Source organism: Podarcis erhardii, assembly GCF_964252035.2.
Source record: "Podarcis erhardii genome assembly, chromosome: 2".
Classification (NCBI taxonomy): domain Eukaryota; kingdom Metazoa; phylum Chordata; class Lepidosauria; order Squamata; family Lacertidae; genus Podarcis; species Podarcis erhardii.
The window spans coordinates 36,696,156-36,709,367 of record NC_138498.1 but is presented as its reverse complement, the minus strand read 5'-3'; the positions used below and the strand labels follow the sequence as shown (position 1 = coordinate 36,709,367).

Here is a 13,212-nt window from a genome sequence, read left to right as displayed (position 1 = left end):
GAAAGAAAATCTAAAAATGTAAGCCCACCCAAATGTTTGGAGGGTTGATTTGGGGGTTAGAGCTAACCAGGAGCATGCAACCTTTTGGACGTTTCCTGGCAGCATTTCTTGGGCAGTATGGCCAGTGATGATGGGCCTAATGTCTGGAGGGTCAAAGGTCACCCATCCATATGAGGAATGAGCATGTTCAGTGGGCACACTGCAGGGAGGCTAATTGGAGAAGCATTGAGTAATCTGGAAGGTAGCTTGGCTGGAACAGGAGCTTTCCATGTTTTAATTCCTACTTGTATACAGTCATACCTTGGTTCTCGAACGTAATCCATTCTGGAAGTCCATTTGACTTCCAAAAACATTAGAAAACCAAGGCTCGGTTTCCCATTGGCTGCAGGAGCTTCCTGCACTCAATCGGAAGCTGCATCAGACGTTCGGCTTCTAAAAAACATTTGCAAACCAGAACACTTATTCCGGGTTTGTGGTGTTCGGGAGCCAAAACAGATGAGTACCAAGGCATTCGAGAACCAAGGGACAACTGTATGTACTAACAGCAAACTTTCGTTCTGTGAGTGCTGAATCTTATTTAACTAAACTGGCATCATCCACCCACAAGAGGGAGCTATAGGCTTGTTTGTGGGGAGAGGGGGGACCCCAAAGTTTGCAACAACAACAACAACAAAAACTGAAACTTCCAAACAGTGTGCACTGATACTGTTCAATGCAGTTGGAATGGACTGTCCCTAAAGAAGTGGGGGGAATGGGATGGACTATCCCTACAGAGGGCATGGCTGTTTGACTGGAGCCCTGAATTGGGCACTACAGTGTTTTGTCACCTGATGGCTCACTTGTTCTGTATATATTTATAATTCTACTGTGTTTTTGCTGGATAGTTTACCGGAACATTGCTCTCATCCCACCTGATCTTCCTGAAAAGCTTGCTGCACTCCAGGCCATGGAAGAAGACATGAAAACTGAGAAAGAGAAGGTAGGGGACTGTCAGGGAGAGACTATGCTGCCTTATTTGCAGCAAGAATGTTTTCAATCAGGTTTTCATATAAGAGGTAATTTGCCCAGTCCCAAGAAGCATCCTGTTCTTAGAAGCCATCAAAACATATCCAAAACATAAAGTTCATTGTATCAGCACTCAACCTTTAAAGCGTTATGAATGGAATATATTTTGATCAACTTCCTAAACACCAAGGTGTGGGGGGGGGGGACTTTCTTGAAGTTGCGCAGTCAATTGACCACCATTGACAAGCACCCCCAAACTCAGCCCTCCAGATGTTTTGGGACTACAACTCCCATCATCCCTAGCTAACAGGACCGGTGGTCAGGGTTGATGGGAATTGTAGTCCCAAAACATCTGGCGGGCCAAGTTTGGGGATGCCTGCCCTACTACTTGAAACAAGCTTCTGAGTATCAGAAATCCAAGCCACTTAAATTGAAAGCTGAGATTTTGAGAACTGTAAGCTGGTTTGCATGCTACTTTGACGGCAGAACTTGTAGAAATGATTTTATATTTCTGATTTCCTGCAATTCATCATTTCTGAATTACAGTGATGTTTGTCAGCTACAGGAGGTACCAGGTGCTCACAATTCCTACCATGGATGAGATCAGTGAGACGCACTTTAGGTTTTTTTTTTCTGTGCTTCTGCAAACTGCAATTTAAAATAGAATGTGCACTAGCTGTTTGAAGCTCAGTGGTGTATTTGGGTGGTCCTAGTGTGGTTCCCCTGTCTGTCTGGGTCAAAGTGACCACCTAACTTCACAAGGCTTAGTTTGATCCTGCATCCTGCCGTTGTCATTTCCTTGAGTCTCCTGCTGACGCTTTGTCAATTGCTCAGGGTCTAGTTTTGCTTGGTTGTAACAGTAAACATGTGCTGAAAATAAATCTGCCTTCAGGATCGTTAGAGGGGATTGTTATTTAATTATAATTGCCCCCCCTTTTTCCTGAATATGATGACAGTATTCCCAATGTCAAGCTTAAGCTTTCTCTCCTTTTTTTGTAATTCTTAGTTCCTTTAATAGGTGAATTCATCGCTCTACTATTTTCCCTTTACAACATTACTATTGCTCATGATCTTCATTTAAGAAACATATAACCTTTTCAGTATATTCACAATGTAGTCATACAGTTTACTTTTTGTTGCTGTTGTTGAGGTGTCTTTAAGGGTCTTTAAAAGACGTGCTCTGTTTTATTTGAGATATTATGGGTGGTGGTTAATCTTCAGCCTGATTTTGTGACTCTAAACTTGAAACTCAGCCAGTAGAACCCCAATGTTGTGAATCATGATGATGCTCCAGTTACCAATGAATCAGTTTAACATTCCTCATAGGAAGCACTTTCTTAATCTCTAGACCTGAACCTTAGCTCTGATATATGTAGATGTAAACTATCTATTGTTTACAACACGGGGAGGTGAGGATGTGCCCCTTTCTCTCAGGGACTTTCCATAAAGGAAAATTAGTGTTTCATGACCAAAGTTCTTCAAGGCAAGTATGGCTTTTGATCCCCCTACCCCAATTGTGATTCTAGTTAAACAAGATCCAGAATGTACTTGAAGGAGAGCTGGCAGAAACAGATGACAAACTGGAAGGAGCTGGTCAGATCAACATGCAGATAGGTTTTCTGAGGTAAATAAGTAGCCACAATACTGAAGGAAGCCACCTAGTAGGCGAGTCCAGTCTCAGTCTTATCAGCTAAAACATTGGCCTGTCATGTTTGGTGTCACCACAACCACCTTAATTGTGGAGTTACGTAATTGTTTGCTGTACAGTGGGAAGCCAGAATGGGATCTTTACCAGTTAATAGTTCCATGGAAGTTGAGGGGTCTTTCTCAAAAGTGCAGCTGAAATAAGATGCCACAAAGAATTGCTCAGTGAAAATTAGAAGTGGTTTGAAATTTCACTGGCTTTCTAGCATATACACACTAAAAAAAAAAAAAGAAGAATTCAACTGAATTTTTTTCAATCATATTTTGGAATGTCATCAGTATTCTTTCCCCCCAGGCAGATTAAATAGAAAACTCTGTGTGTGGAGCAGCTTTTTTGGACCTGGTGCCCTCCAGATGTTTTGGACTATAACTTCCACTAGCCCCAGCTAGAATGGCCAATGATCAACTTCCAACGATGGGAGTCATAGTCCAGCAACATCTGGAAGGCAGAAGGTTGGCAAAGTAGCTCCTTCGCTTTATAGCACCAATGTACACACAGAAGAAGGGATGCGGGTGGCGCTGTGGGTTAAACCACAGAGCCTAGGACTTGCCGATCAGAAGGTCGGCGGTTCGAATCCCCGCGACAGGGTGAGCTCCTGTTGCTCAGTCCCTGCTCCTGCCAACCTAGCAGTTCGAAAGCACGTCAAAGTGCAAGTAGATAAATAGGTACCACTCCGGCGGGAAGGTAAACGGCGTTTCCGTGCGCTGCTCTGGTTCGTCAGAAGCAGCTTAGTCATGCTGGCCACATGACTCAGAAGCTGTACGCCGGCTCTCTTGGCCAGTAAAGCGAGATGAGCGCCGCAACCCCAGAGTCGGCCACGACTGGACCTAATGGACCCTTTACCTTTACCTTTACACACAGAAGAGATTTCAAACACAACCACCCAAACCCGTTAATTTGTAACATTGTTAGAAATTACTTAAAACATTTTTCTGCTGGCATTATATATATATATAAAACAAAATAGTTATAAAATGTGAATGTGCAGAAATGAGTTTTGAGAGGTATTGAGACGAGGCCAAACTCTTAAAAGGTGTGAGTACACCATAGAAAGGTCTTGCATCCCCCAAATAAATCATGTGTGGGGAGATAGGGAGGCCTAAGCAGCTGCTTAAGACTGGACCCAGTAGATGGAGCTGAGGCTTTGCAGAGGTGAGCATGGGAGCCCCTTTTTTCCAGTCCTGGCATCCCTCCTGTAAAAGCCACACCATACATTTAAAGCACCAGTACCACTTTAACCGTAGTGGCAGGCTTCTCCCAAGGAATCATGGGAGTTGTAGTTTGCTAAGAGTGCTGTGAGTTTTAAGCATACCGCTCGCACAGCCACAGTTCCAGCACTCTCTTAATAAACGTCAGCGACCAGTATATGAGTGCTTGTGAGAAGATCACAGATGCTACTGACATGCAGTCCCTCCAATAGTATGTCTCTGGGTGTGAGGAAGTGTGATGTGATTCCATTGTTTTTGGGGCTTCCTTTGCTTTATTTACTGGCACCTTCTGAGGGCAGGAAAAATGATCACCTCACTTCACTCTGCCCCCACATGTAATTAGGATGACTCAGTTATGGTTTGGCAGTGTCTGCATCTATCCCTTGGGTGCCAGGAAGGAAGGAAGGACTCAAATGATGGACTCGGTCCATATTGTTCCTCTCGCCAGGGGCTTAATTACAATTGTGTGGGAAATGGTTCCCATGCCTCTAATTGTAAGTGTGAATGTGCTGAGGAGCTCAGCACTCCTGGGTCAGAATCTCTGAAAGAAGGAACACTGTGTAGATATATTGTGAGTCTTATAAATTTTGATGGATTCGCCGTGTTCTGAAATATGGAACATCCTTTATGTTCTATTGTACTCACAGTTTTCTCATGTTAATTTTTAAAAGCATTAAAAGTTTTTCACAATGCAGTAAGAAACAACTACAAAAAACTACAAACAGAACAAGTAGAATGTGGAGAGTGAACTTGCAGTTTTCTAAGGGACAATTGCCATATGAAACACCTGGCATTCCTAGGAGACAGTTGTCATTTGTAAACCTTTGAAAGAGATATTTTAAGCTCCACACCCCCAAACTTAAAGTTCTCTAATTCACAGCTGTGAAGGCCCCTGCAAGTGGTCTGTCTTCCTCAAATTGATTCTACATTTCTGGAAAAAAAGTAGCTAGAAGTCGAATTGCCAGGATGATTTCACATATCGTTGGGGCATTTTGTAGTGCAATGTGACTTGATTACAAATAAATATGCCAAAGCAAATCCCCTACCCTCGAAAGCTGGCCAAGAAGGTGCATTTAGGGAGTTGATTGTGGTCTAGTTTCAGTGACCCCCGTTTCCCCCAGAACTGTGTTGTGAGTGTTTCTGATTTCCTAGAAACACACACTCCAAAAACAACTTTCCTTTTCCTGTTTGGTGAGTAACTCCTCTCTATTGTTGTTGGCTTTGCGGTACAGAGCAACAGTGCAGGATATAGAAAAAGAGCTAAAGGAGCTCAGAAACAAGCAGGATACGGGGAAAGCCAAGCTGGAGCAGTCAGTGACCGACACTGCCATCTACCTGCAAGAACAGGTCAGCGAGTGGAAATGTGAGGTCTTTCTTCCTGGCTGCCAAGAATCAGTCACATGGTTTCCCCGGCCATTAGTTTGGTTTCAGGTCCCTTGCCTGTCAGATCTCCTCTTGAAACCTCTGCACTTTGCAAAGGCTCTGTAGAGGTGGCTCTTTCACAGTGAGAAGAAAAGCATGAGACTTAGCTTTCTAAGGCAGGAGCCAGACAGAGCCAAATCTGCTTGGAAATTCTAGGAAAGAAGATTGGTCCAAGTTCTTCTGCTGACGCCTTAAGCTGACAGCCACCTTCTAGTTAGCCAGGAGGAGTAACAGTAAAGAGGGAGTAAGAATCCCTTCCCAGTGATCAGCTTGCCAGACACGCTTCTTCAGGTTGCCCTGAAGAAGTACACTCCTAAAATTGCAACTTTCTTGTACTCTTGCGTTCAGCTGTGTCATTGGGTTTGCTAATCAGGAGTTTGCAATGATGCTGTCCTCGATTTAATAAGCATGCCCTGCTGTGATGTGGGGAAGCCCACAGCCCTAGGAACAGTTTTGATCTAATTTGGGAGGACTGATTCCACTTTTACAAGTAGATAAGTAGCTGAGAATTCTCTGGGCTGGCTTAGGATATATGTCCCTGCAGGATCCCCACAGTTGGTACATGGACAGCTGCCTGTTTTTATTTTTAATGAAAAACTCCCTTCCTAATCCTCCAGATAAGGGAGGCTGACTCAAGCTCTGGCCGCTTCTGCTCAGTGGGACAGACTCTGGTTGCCTTGCTTTCCTGCTGTCTTGCAGGGCCTTTTGCTCTGGAGTTACCAGTGTTTTGAACCGGCCCCTGTAGCTTTCTGCTTTTAACAGCCATTTGTTTTGCAGCTATGAGCAGGTATTAATCTTTGGCTCCATGTCGTGTAAAGCATCACCTGCTGTTTCCCACATACTGAACCTCTTCTAGAGGTATAGAGAAGGAGGCCACACTGTCCTGTTCCTCTCCCCCAATGGCCACTCCTTGGCCACCGAAACATCCATCCCCTCCCCTTTGACAACCTGAGAGTTAAACCAGAGATTGCGCTAAATGAATCTGTTCAAATTGCAAGGGGGCAAGGACCAATTTTCAGAACGTGCAGAAGACTGGCTTAACTCTTACAAACCCCCATAGTCCTAACAAAAATCATTTTCACGAATCTTGCTATTAACTCTGTGTGTAGAAGAGCTCCCACTGGCACCAGTGAAAGCTTCCCTTCCAGAGTGAATAGAAACTTTGGCTTCTGGGGTATATGTCATGTCCATATTGGCCCTTGAGAGTTTAGCAGACCCTGCTTTCTAAAACTTCCACCCCATCTGTAGTCATGAGCTCTAGAAACTCTTAAGTGGCCACTGGGATTCTTGGCATTATGGTTGTGTTGCCAGACCCTGCCTGCTCCTCTTGCCTCTGCCTGAAAATAATGTAATACATTGTTGTTGGCATCCATCTGTCTTGAGAGACAATGGAGTGGGCCAATTAGAGCAGCACGATATAGCTGCCACCACTCGACCCCAGTTCTGTGGAAGATAAGAAACATTTTGTCGTCTGACTCCCTTGTCTAAAGCTGGACTCCTCCTTTTCTCCCTTGCCCACAGTTAGACAAGCTTAGAGGTGTCATAGAGAACATGATGGCTTCCTCGTCCACGCTGCTGTCCATGAGCATGCCGCCTACCCCGGAGCCTGGGGTGGCTCAGGTCCAGAGCACATGTGCAGCTTGCAGCTTAGATGTCAGTGAGAAGGTTAGCCAGCTGTTCAAGCGCTATGAGCAGCTGCAGGACTTGATTAACAACTTCATGTTAAGGCAGGCAGAAGGCAAACTAGCCAAGAAACCCAAGCACCGCCAGGTAAGGCCGGCGCAAGAACGTGACCTCAAGTTTCCAGGAGGAGGGCAGAGGGAGGACTTCAGGGAGCTTTGTGTGGATGCTGAGGCCTGATCTGAGACTTAGTGGTAAGGCCTGAAGAAGGCTCATATAGGGAGTTACGTGGTGGGAAGCTGCGGGACACTGAGGCTTGGAAGCAGAAGCTACAGAATCATAGATGGGCTCTCCAAATGCATGAGTCAACCTGCTGTCCTCAGACAGCATTATGTGTGCAGCTGCACATATTCATATCATTTATTATCCTGCCCATCCCTAGAGACGGGATCTCTGAATCCCTCTCCCATCCTCCAAAGTGGGATAGAGAAATTCTTGTCCTAGGTAACATAAGCAAGGAATTAAGAAGGATTGAACAAGCCACCCTACCATAGATAATGGTTATGTCCATGGCTTTTTTGTGATTCTGTTTTCTCATATGGCATCTTTTTGTTCTTTGTGCTCTGTGACAAAGTGCCAGGATTTGTGCTTTCTTTTGTATGCTGAAACTGCATCAATATCAGCACCTAGGGGCAGAATGGAAGTACAGTGCAACATCAATGATAACTAGGGGCAGGGGTGAGAACAACACACGTGTTAACATCCAGAGAGGAGACACCCACAGGTGTCTGCTCCTAAATACAAAGTTTTTGCTTGATGGTGTACGGTCATCTTCAGGCTGTAGTTCTGATCCAATGTAGCTAAAATACGCATTGCACCAAAACGAAAGGGAATTAACACACTTGGGGAGGGATTTAATTAAGGAGACCCATGTCAATGTTGGCTTTCATTACTTTGTTGCCTTTGCAACCAGGATGAAGAGATGCTCAACCAGATCCAAAGCACCATCCTGCAAGTTCAGGATGACTGTGAGAAGCTGAACGCCACTGCAGGCACTCTTGTAGAAGATCATCGCCAGAAGCAGAAGGAGATCAGTGTAGGTGATCTTGACGCCAGGTTAGAGGGTCAAATGACATGGGACATTCCCAGTGTTGTTGCTTCACAAGGATTTGGTGGTGCTTCCTCCAGGGGAAAGCAGCTGGCTCTCCTCCCTCTGCTTAAGCAAGTGCAAAGCAGGTGACTGAGGCCATGAGACTATAGTGGTGGTAGCAGTACTCGATATCCAGCTGGGTTTGTTGGCATTTGGTCCAAGCAGCTACAAATCAATAAGCATCAGCAAATCACCTCTTACAGCAGATGTGCCAACATTTGGTATTCGGGGGGGGGGGGCAGCCTGTTCTCCAGGGGCCATTGTGTTCCCTGCTACCCAGACCCCTCATGGGAGAACCAGCTGCATAATAAGCCACCAAGTAGCTGACAGCCAGATTGTCCAAATAAAAAGGTGTGATGCTAAGATGTGCAGTATCTTGGCTCCTTACTGCTATTGAAAACAACTTTGTTTTTTCTTACAAGTGAGTAAGAGTTCTACCTGATGTTCACTAAACTTTGGTAGGGTTGCCGGGGGCCCCATTAAATCACCCTGTTGCCCTCCTTGGCAAGTGAGCGTTCTCCCACCCCAACTCTACCCCCAGTATCGATTCCCAAAATGTTGAGCTAGTTGACCTAAAGCATGCTTTGTCAATACACTAGGCTACAGTCTGTTATCACTCATGAGATAGAAGCACAAGATGGCTCACTTTGGAATGAGAGGTGTGTGATTTGCAGTATTTGGATGCAATGAGACCTTGCAGAACATGTGCTAGTAAATGAATATATATATATATATATATATATATATATATATATATATATAATATATATAATTTTAAATATAAGTGTAGTGGGAATGAAGAACTCTGTGGCCTTCCAGATGATGTTGGACTACAAACAACTCCCATCACCTCTGATCATAGGCCATGCTGCCTGGGACTGATGGGAGATGAAGTTGGAAACATCTGAAGGGCACCAGATTCCTCTGCCCTGCTGAGTAGGAATGTGAGTCTCTGGGTAACCACCTTTGATTACTTTGCTTTGTGTTCTTTACAGATGTTGTTCAAGTCCTTGGAGAGACTAGAAAATGTAAAAGCGGACAAAGACAGCCTTGTGATGGAAATCGATGTGGTGAGGAGTTGTACTTGATAACACATCACAGTTGTCCCATGCGCATTGAGCCATGGCTTGGTGCTCGTGCATAAGCTCTGCTTGCAGAGGGAGCTAGTGTATGAAGTAGATAGGGCCTGGATTCTGCTCCCAGCTCTGCAGCCAGCCTGCAGGGCAGTCATTAGCAGTTTGAACGGGGATTCTGGTGCTTGCCATCCTTATAGATTGGAGGGAGATGCTCTCTGGACATGCACACTCAGAGCTACTGATGGGAAGGGTGGGGGTGTTCTTTGCGATACAGATCTGACCAAAGATATGCCCCCATCTTTCCCCCTACTTTTCCAGAAAGCAGATAAGGCTGCCCTTGCTGCGAAGGTCAGCCGTAGCCAGTTCGATGCCACCACGGAGCAGTTGCATAAGATGATGCAGGAGCTGTTGAACAAGATGGCTGGGCAAGAACAAGATTGGCAGAAGATGCTTGACAAACTCTTGATTGAAATGGACTCCAAGGTAAGCAAGGCTCTTGCCTTGCCCATGATTCACAGCCAGGCCAATGAGGGCATCCCAAAGTGTCGAGAGCTTCCCATGTTTGTGGTTCAGTGCTGTGGAATGTGGCTGGGAGTACCCAGTGACTCATGCAGAAGCACATCCCTTTCTGCCCTGTTCCCAACACTTACTGTAAATGCTTATGCTGGTGAGCCAGCCATGCATGTCTCATTGCTCGTGCCTGACCCTGCCAATCAGGTGAGTCAGGGTAGGCTGAAGGGTAGGAATACGCATGATTCCTGCCTCTAAATACTGGCTTCTAGTTTGTTTCTGGACACAATTTGAAATGTCAGCTTTTACCAGTAAATCTCTATAAACAGGATGTCTGAAGTAGGGATGGACAGGCCAGTCTAATTGTCAACCAATGCATGCGTGTTTTACATGTTTTTACTTGTGGGTCCCATTCTATCCCATTTCTGCATCAATCTTTTTAATGCATTTTTTTTAAAAATCTGTTTAATGTGTTTGATCACATAAAATACATATTTGTGTATGAACTTTGTCCTTAAATACACATTTTTGAATGCATTTTAGTATTTTTATTATCTTTTACCTGAGAACTATATTGCAAAAAATAATAAGGGTGCAAAAAGTGGAGGATAATTGTGTTCTAATCTGCTGTCCAGGAATGCAAATCAGACCAGGTCACTTGAAAATGACAGGCCAAGTGAAATAGTTGAGCATCCCTAGGCCAAAGGCATGCCTTCTCCTATAGAAACCTGCCTGTTCATACCAATTGTCATCTGAGGCTCTTCTCTGCTAGCCTGCCTTCAGAACCTACACCTTTTTCTTCTTTCCCTTTTAAGTTTCTTTTAATTTAAACATACAAAGCATATGAACATTTCCATTCTTTACACACCATACAATTATCTTAAATGTTCTAACTCACGTCCTCTCTAAAACAATGCAGTGTAAGTTAATATGCGTTTTTGTATGCTAATCTTGCCATCCAGCCATTAATTATTTAATATAGCTTTTATGGTCTTTCATATGTTTTCAAAGTACCTCATTTCAGCAGTCAGAAAGCGTTAAATGGCCCTCAGTTAAATCTTTGCTTCATTTAATTGGTAAAGGGGGAACAAAATATTTCAATTTGTTCTTCTGTCTCTCCACACACCCCTGCCCATCACAGGGTCTACCATGTGGTGGCACCTCGCCTTTTCAAACGCTCTCCCGGGGTATCTCCTCCATATCTAGGCCTTTACCACTTAGGCACTGATTAATGACTATGCCATTTTCCCAGCTTGTGTTGAAATGGATGCATGACTTTTCTGCCGTAAGCTGCCTTGAGCACCAGAAAGGTGGGCTGAACAATATTTTGAATGGCAGCAACTCACTCAATGGGGCAGAGCTTCAGTGCTAGCTTTGCAGCTGTGCCGCTTCCAGGATGGTAGCATTGCAGGATGGTAGCGTTGCAGGATGGTAGCGTTGCAGTGCCTTGAACATGCAGCTCTCTCCAGAACCGTTCTGTCCCTTTCTGTGCAGCTGGACCGCTTGGAACTGGACCCCTTCCGACAGCAGCTGGAGGAGCGCTGGAAGGATATCCGGAAACAGCTGAAGGAGAGGATGCCACAAGAAATAGGAGACGAAGCTGCTGGGATCAGGAGGTAAGAAGGTCTGAAGACAGACAACTCTTATCTTCTGGTAGACGTATGAGAACAGCGGGCAGATGTCAAGCCAAATCTGATGCACGTTGCCACACGTGTCTCACGTTTATGGGTGTTGTGCGAAAACGAAAGCCTCCAGCATGCCAATGCACACTGCCTACAACATGCTCCTTGGAACCGTGTGCTGGTTTTATAGTTGAAGGGTCTTAAGTAGAGGAGCAGAATGCTGAGACACTGCCTGTCAGGATAAGATGTGTTGGATGGACTATGGCCCTTTGGCCTGGCCTGACCTCAGCGCTCTTTGTATATCTAGTATGAGTTCCTGAAAGAAAGGACGTTGGAGTAGCTTGCACCCTAACATAGCACTTTGAAGAGAATGGTTTTTCTCCAGCAAGCTGGGGTCCACACGCCCTACTTCTCTACTGCACTCTTTGGGCTCTGGGTATTTGTTTTTGACACTTACGCTGGGAACAGTGAGCCCTGTTCCAACACCGAAAGCCTTGCCGAAGATGCTTTCTCTACACCAGGGGTAGGCAACCTAAGGCCTGGGGGCCGGATGCGGCCAAATCACATTCTCAACCCGGCCCACAGACAGTCCAGGAATCAGCATGTTTTTACATGAGTAGACTCTGTCCTTTTATTTAAAACGCATCTCTGGGTTACTTCTGGGACCTGCCTGGTGTTTTTATTTAAACTGCATCTCTGGGTTACTTGTGGGGCATAGGAATTCATTCATTCCCCCCCCCCAAAAAAAAATACAGTCTGGCCCACCACATGGTCTGAGGGACGGTGGACCGACCCATGGCTGAAAAAGGTTGCTGGCCCCTGCTCTACACCATCCTTGGTTTTTCTTAGTTCTCTCTGCTCAAACTCTTTTCAGAAGTGTTTGCTGCTTCTAGGCATAGTTAGCAGTTTGTGGAACAATACACCCTTGGCTTGAAGGAGTATACCGTGCCTACCTGCCTATATATCTATTCTCCCATGTCAGTAGGTTGCCTAGAAACCTCTGCTTTCAAAGAGTAGAAGTTATGTTTGGGGGGGGGTGCTTAAAAAAAAACTGCTTTGGAAGACTGGAAGCCTTTCACGTTTACTATTGCAGTATGATTAGAGTAGGCCCTGGGGTCAAGTGTGTCCCTCCAAGCCTCTCTGTCTTACTCTCTTTACTCTCCCCAAAGTACACCCTCTCTTCTCCCTGGTTCCAGGCAAGTCAAAGGAGTGGTGGAATTGATAGCTCAGTTGGTTAGAGTATGGTGCTAATAACACCAAGGTTGCAGGTTCGATCCCCCTATGGGACAGTGGCATGTTCCTGCATTGCAGGGGGTTGGACTAAATCATGGGTAGGCAAACTAAGGCTTAGGGGCCGGATCTGGCCCAATCACCTTCTAAATCCGGCCCGCGGACAGTCCGGGAATCAGCGTGTTTTTACATTAGTAGAACATGTGCTTCTATTTAAAATGCATCTCTGGGTTATTTGTTGGGCGTAGGGATTTGTTCATTTCCCCCCAAAAAAATTAGTCCAGCCCCCCACAAGGTCTGAGGGACAGTGGACTGGCCCCCTGCTGAAAAAGTTTGCTGACCCCTGGACTAAATGATCCTCAGGGTCCCTTCCAACACTACCGTTCTATGATTCAGCCCCCCCGCCAAAGTCTGCTGGTCCTCCTTCAGTGTTTTTGCAATGCATGTCTTCAGTAAAAAAACAACACACACACACACACACACACACACACACACACACACAAAACTGTGTATGTTAGAGTACAAAAATGCATTGTGTTATGGAAAATTGCCAGCAGAAATGTGTGTGTTAGGTAAAATGACATATAACGTGCACATCTACAGAGAAATGTACACAAAATTGCAAACATTTTTTTGCCTGGACCTTTCCCCCTCCCCCCCTTTT

At 45.2% G+C, this 13,212-nt stretch overlaps 1 protein-coding gene across 2 annotated transcripts in view; it reads left to right on the top strand.

The window, feature by feature from the left end:
- The window catches only part of QRICH2 (glutamine rich 2), a 42,028-nt gene that overhangs the window by 14,183 nt on the left and 14,633 nt on the right, over window positions 1-13,212 (top strand). For both annotated transcript variants that reach the window (XM_081850667.1, XM_081850666.1), the window contains exons 6-13: window positions 885-979; window positions 2,532-2,629; window positions 5,151-5,265; window positions 6,862-7,110; window positions 7,934-8,056; window positions 9,106-9,180; window positions 9,505-9,669; window positions 11,191-11,312. In XM_081850667.1, coding sequence (XP_081706793.1) covers window positions 885-979; window positions 2,532-2,629; window positions 5,151-5,265; window positions 6,862-7,110; window positions 7,934-8,056; window positions 9,106-9,180; window positions 9,505-9,669; window positions 11,191-11,312 — 1,042 coding nt within the window. The remainder of the gene's footprint in view (window positions 1-884; window positions 980-2,531; window positions 2,630-5,150; window positions 5,266-6,861; window positions 7,111-7,933; window positions 8,057-9,105; window positions 9,181-9,504; window positions 9,670-11,190; window positions 11,313-13,212) is intronic.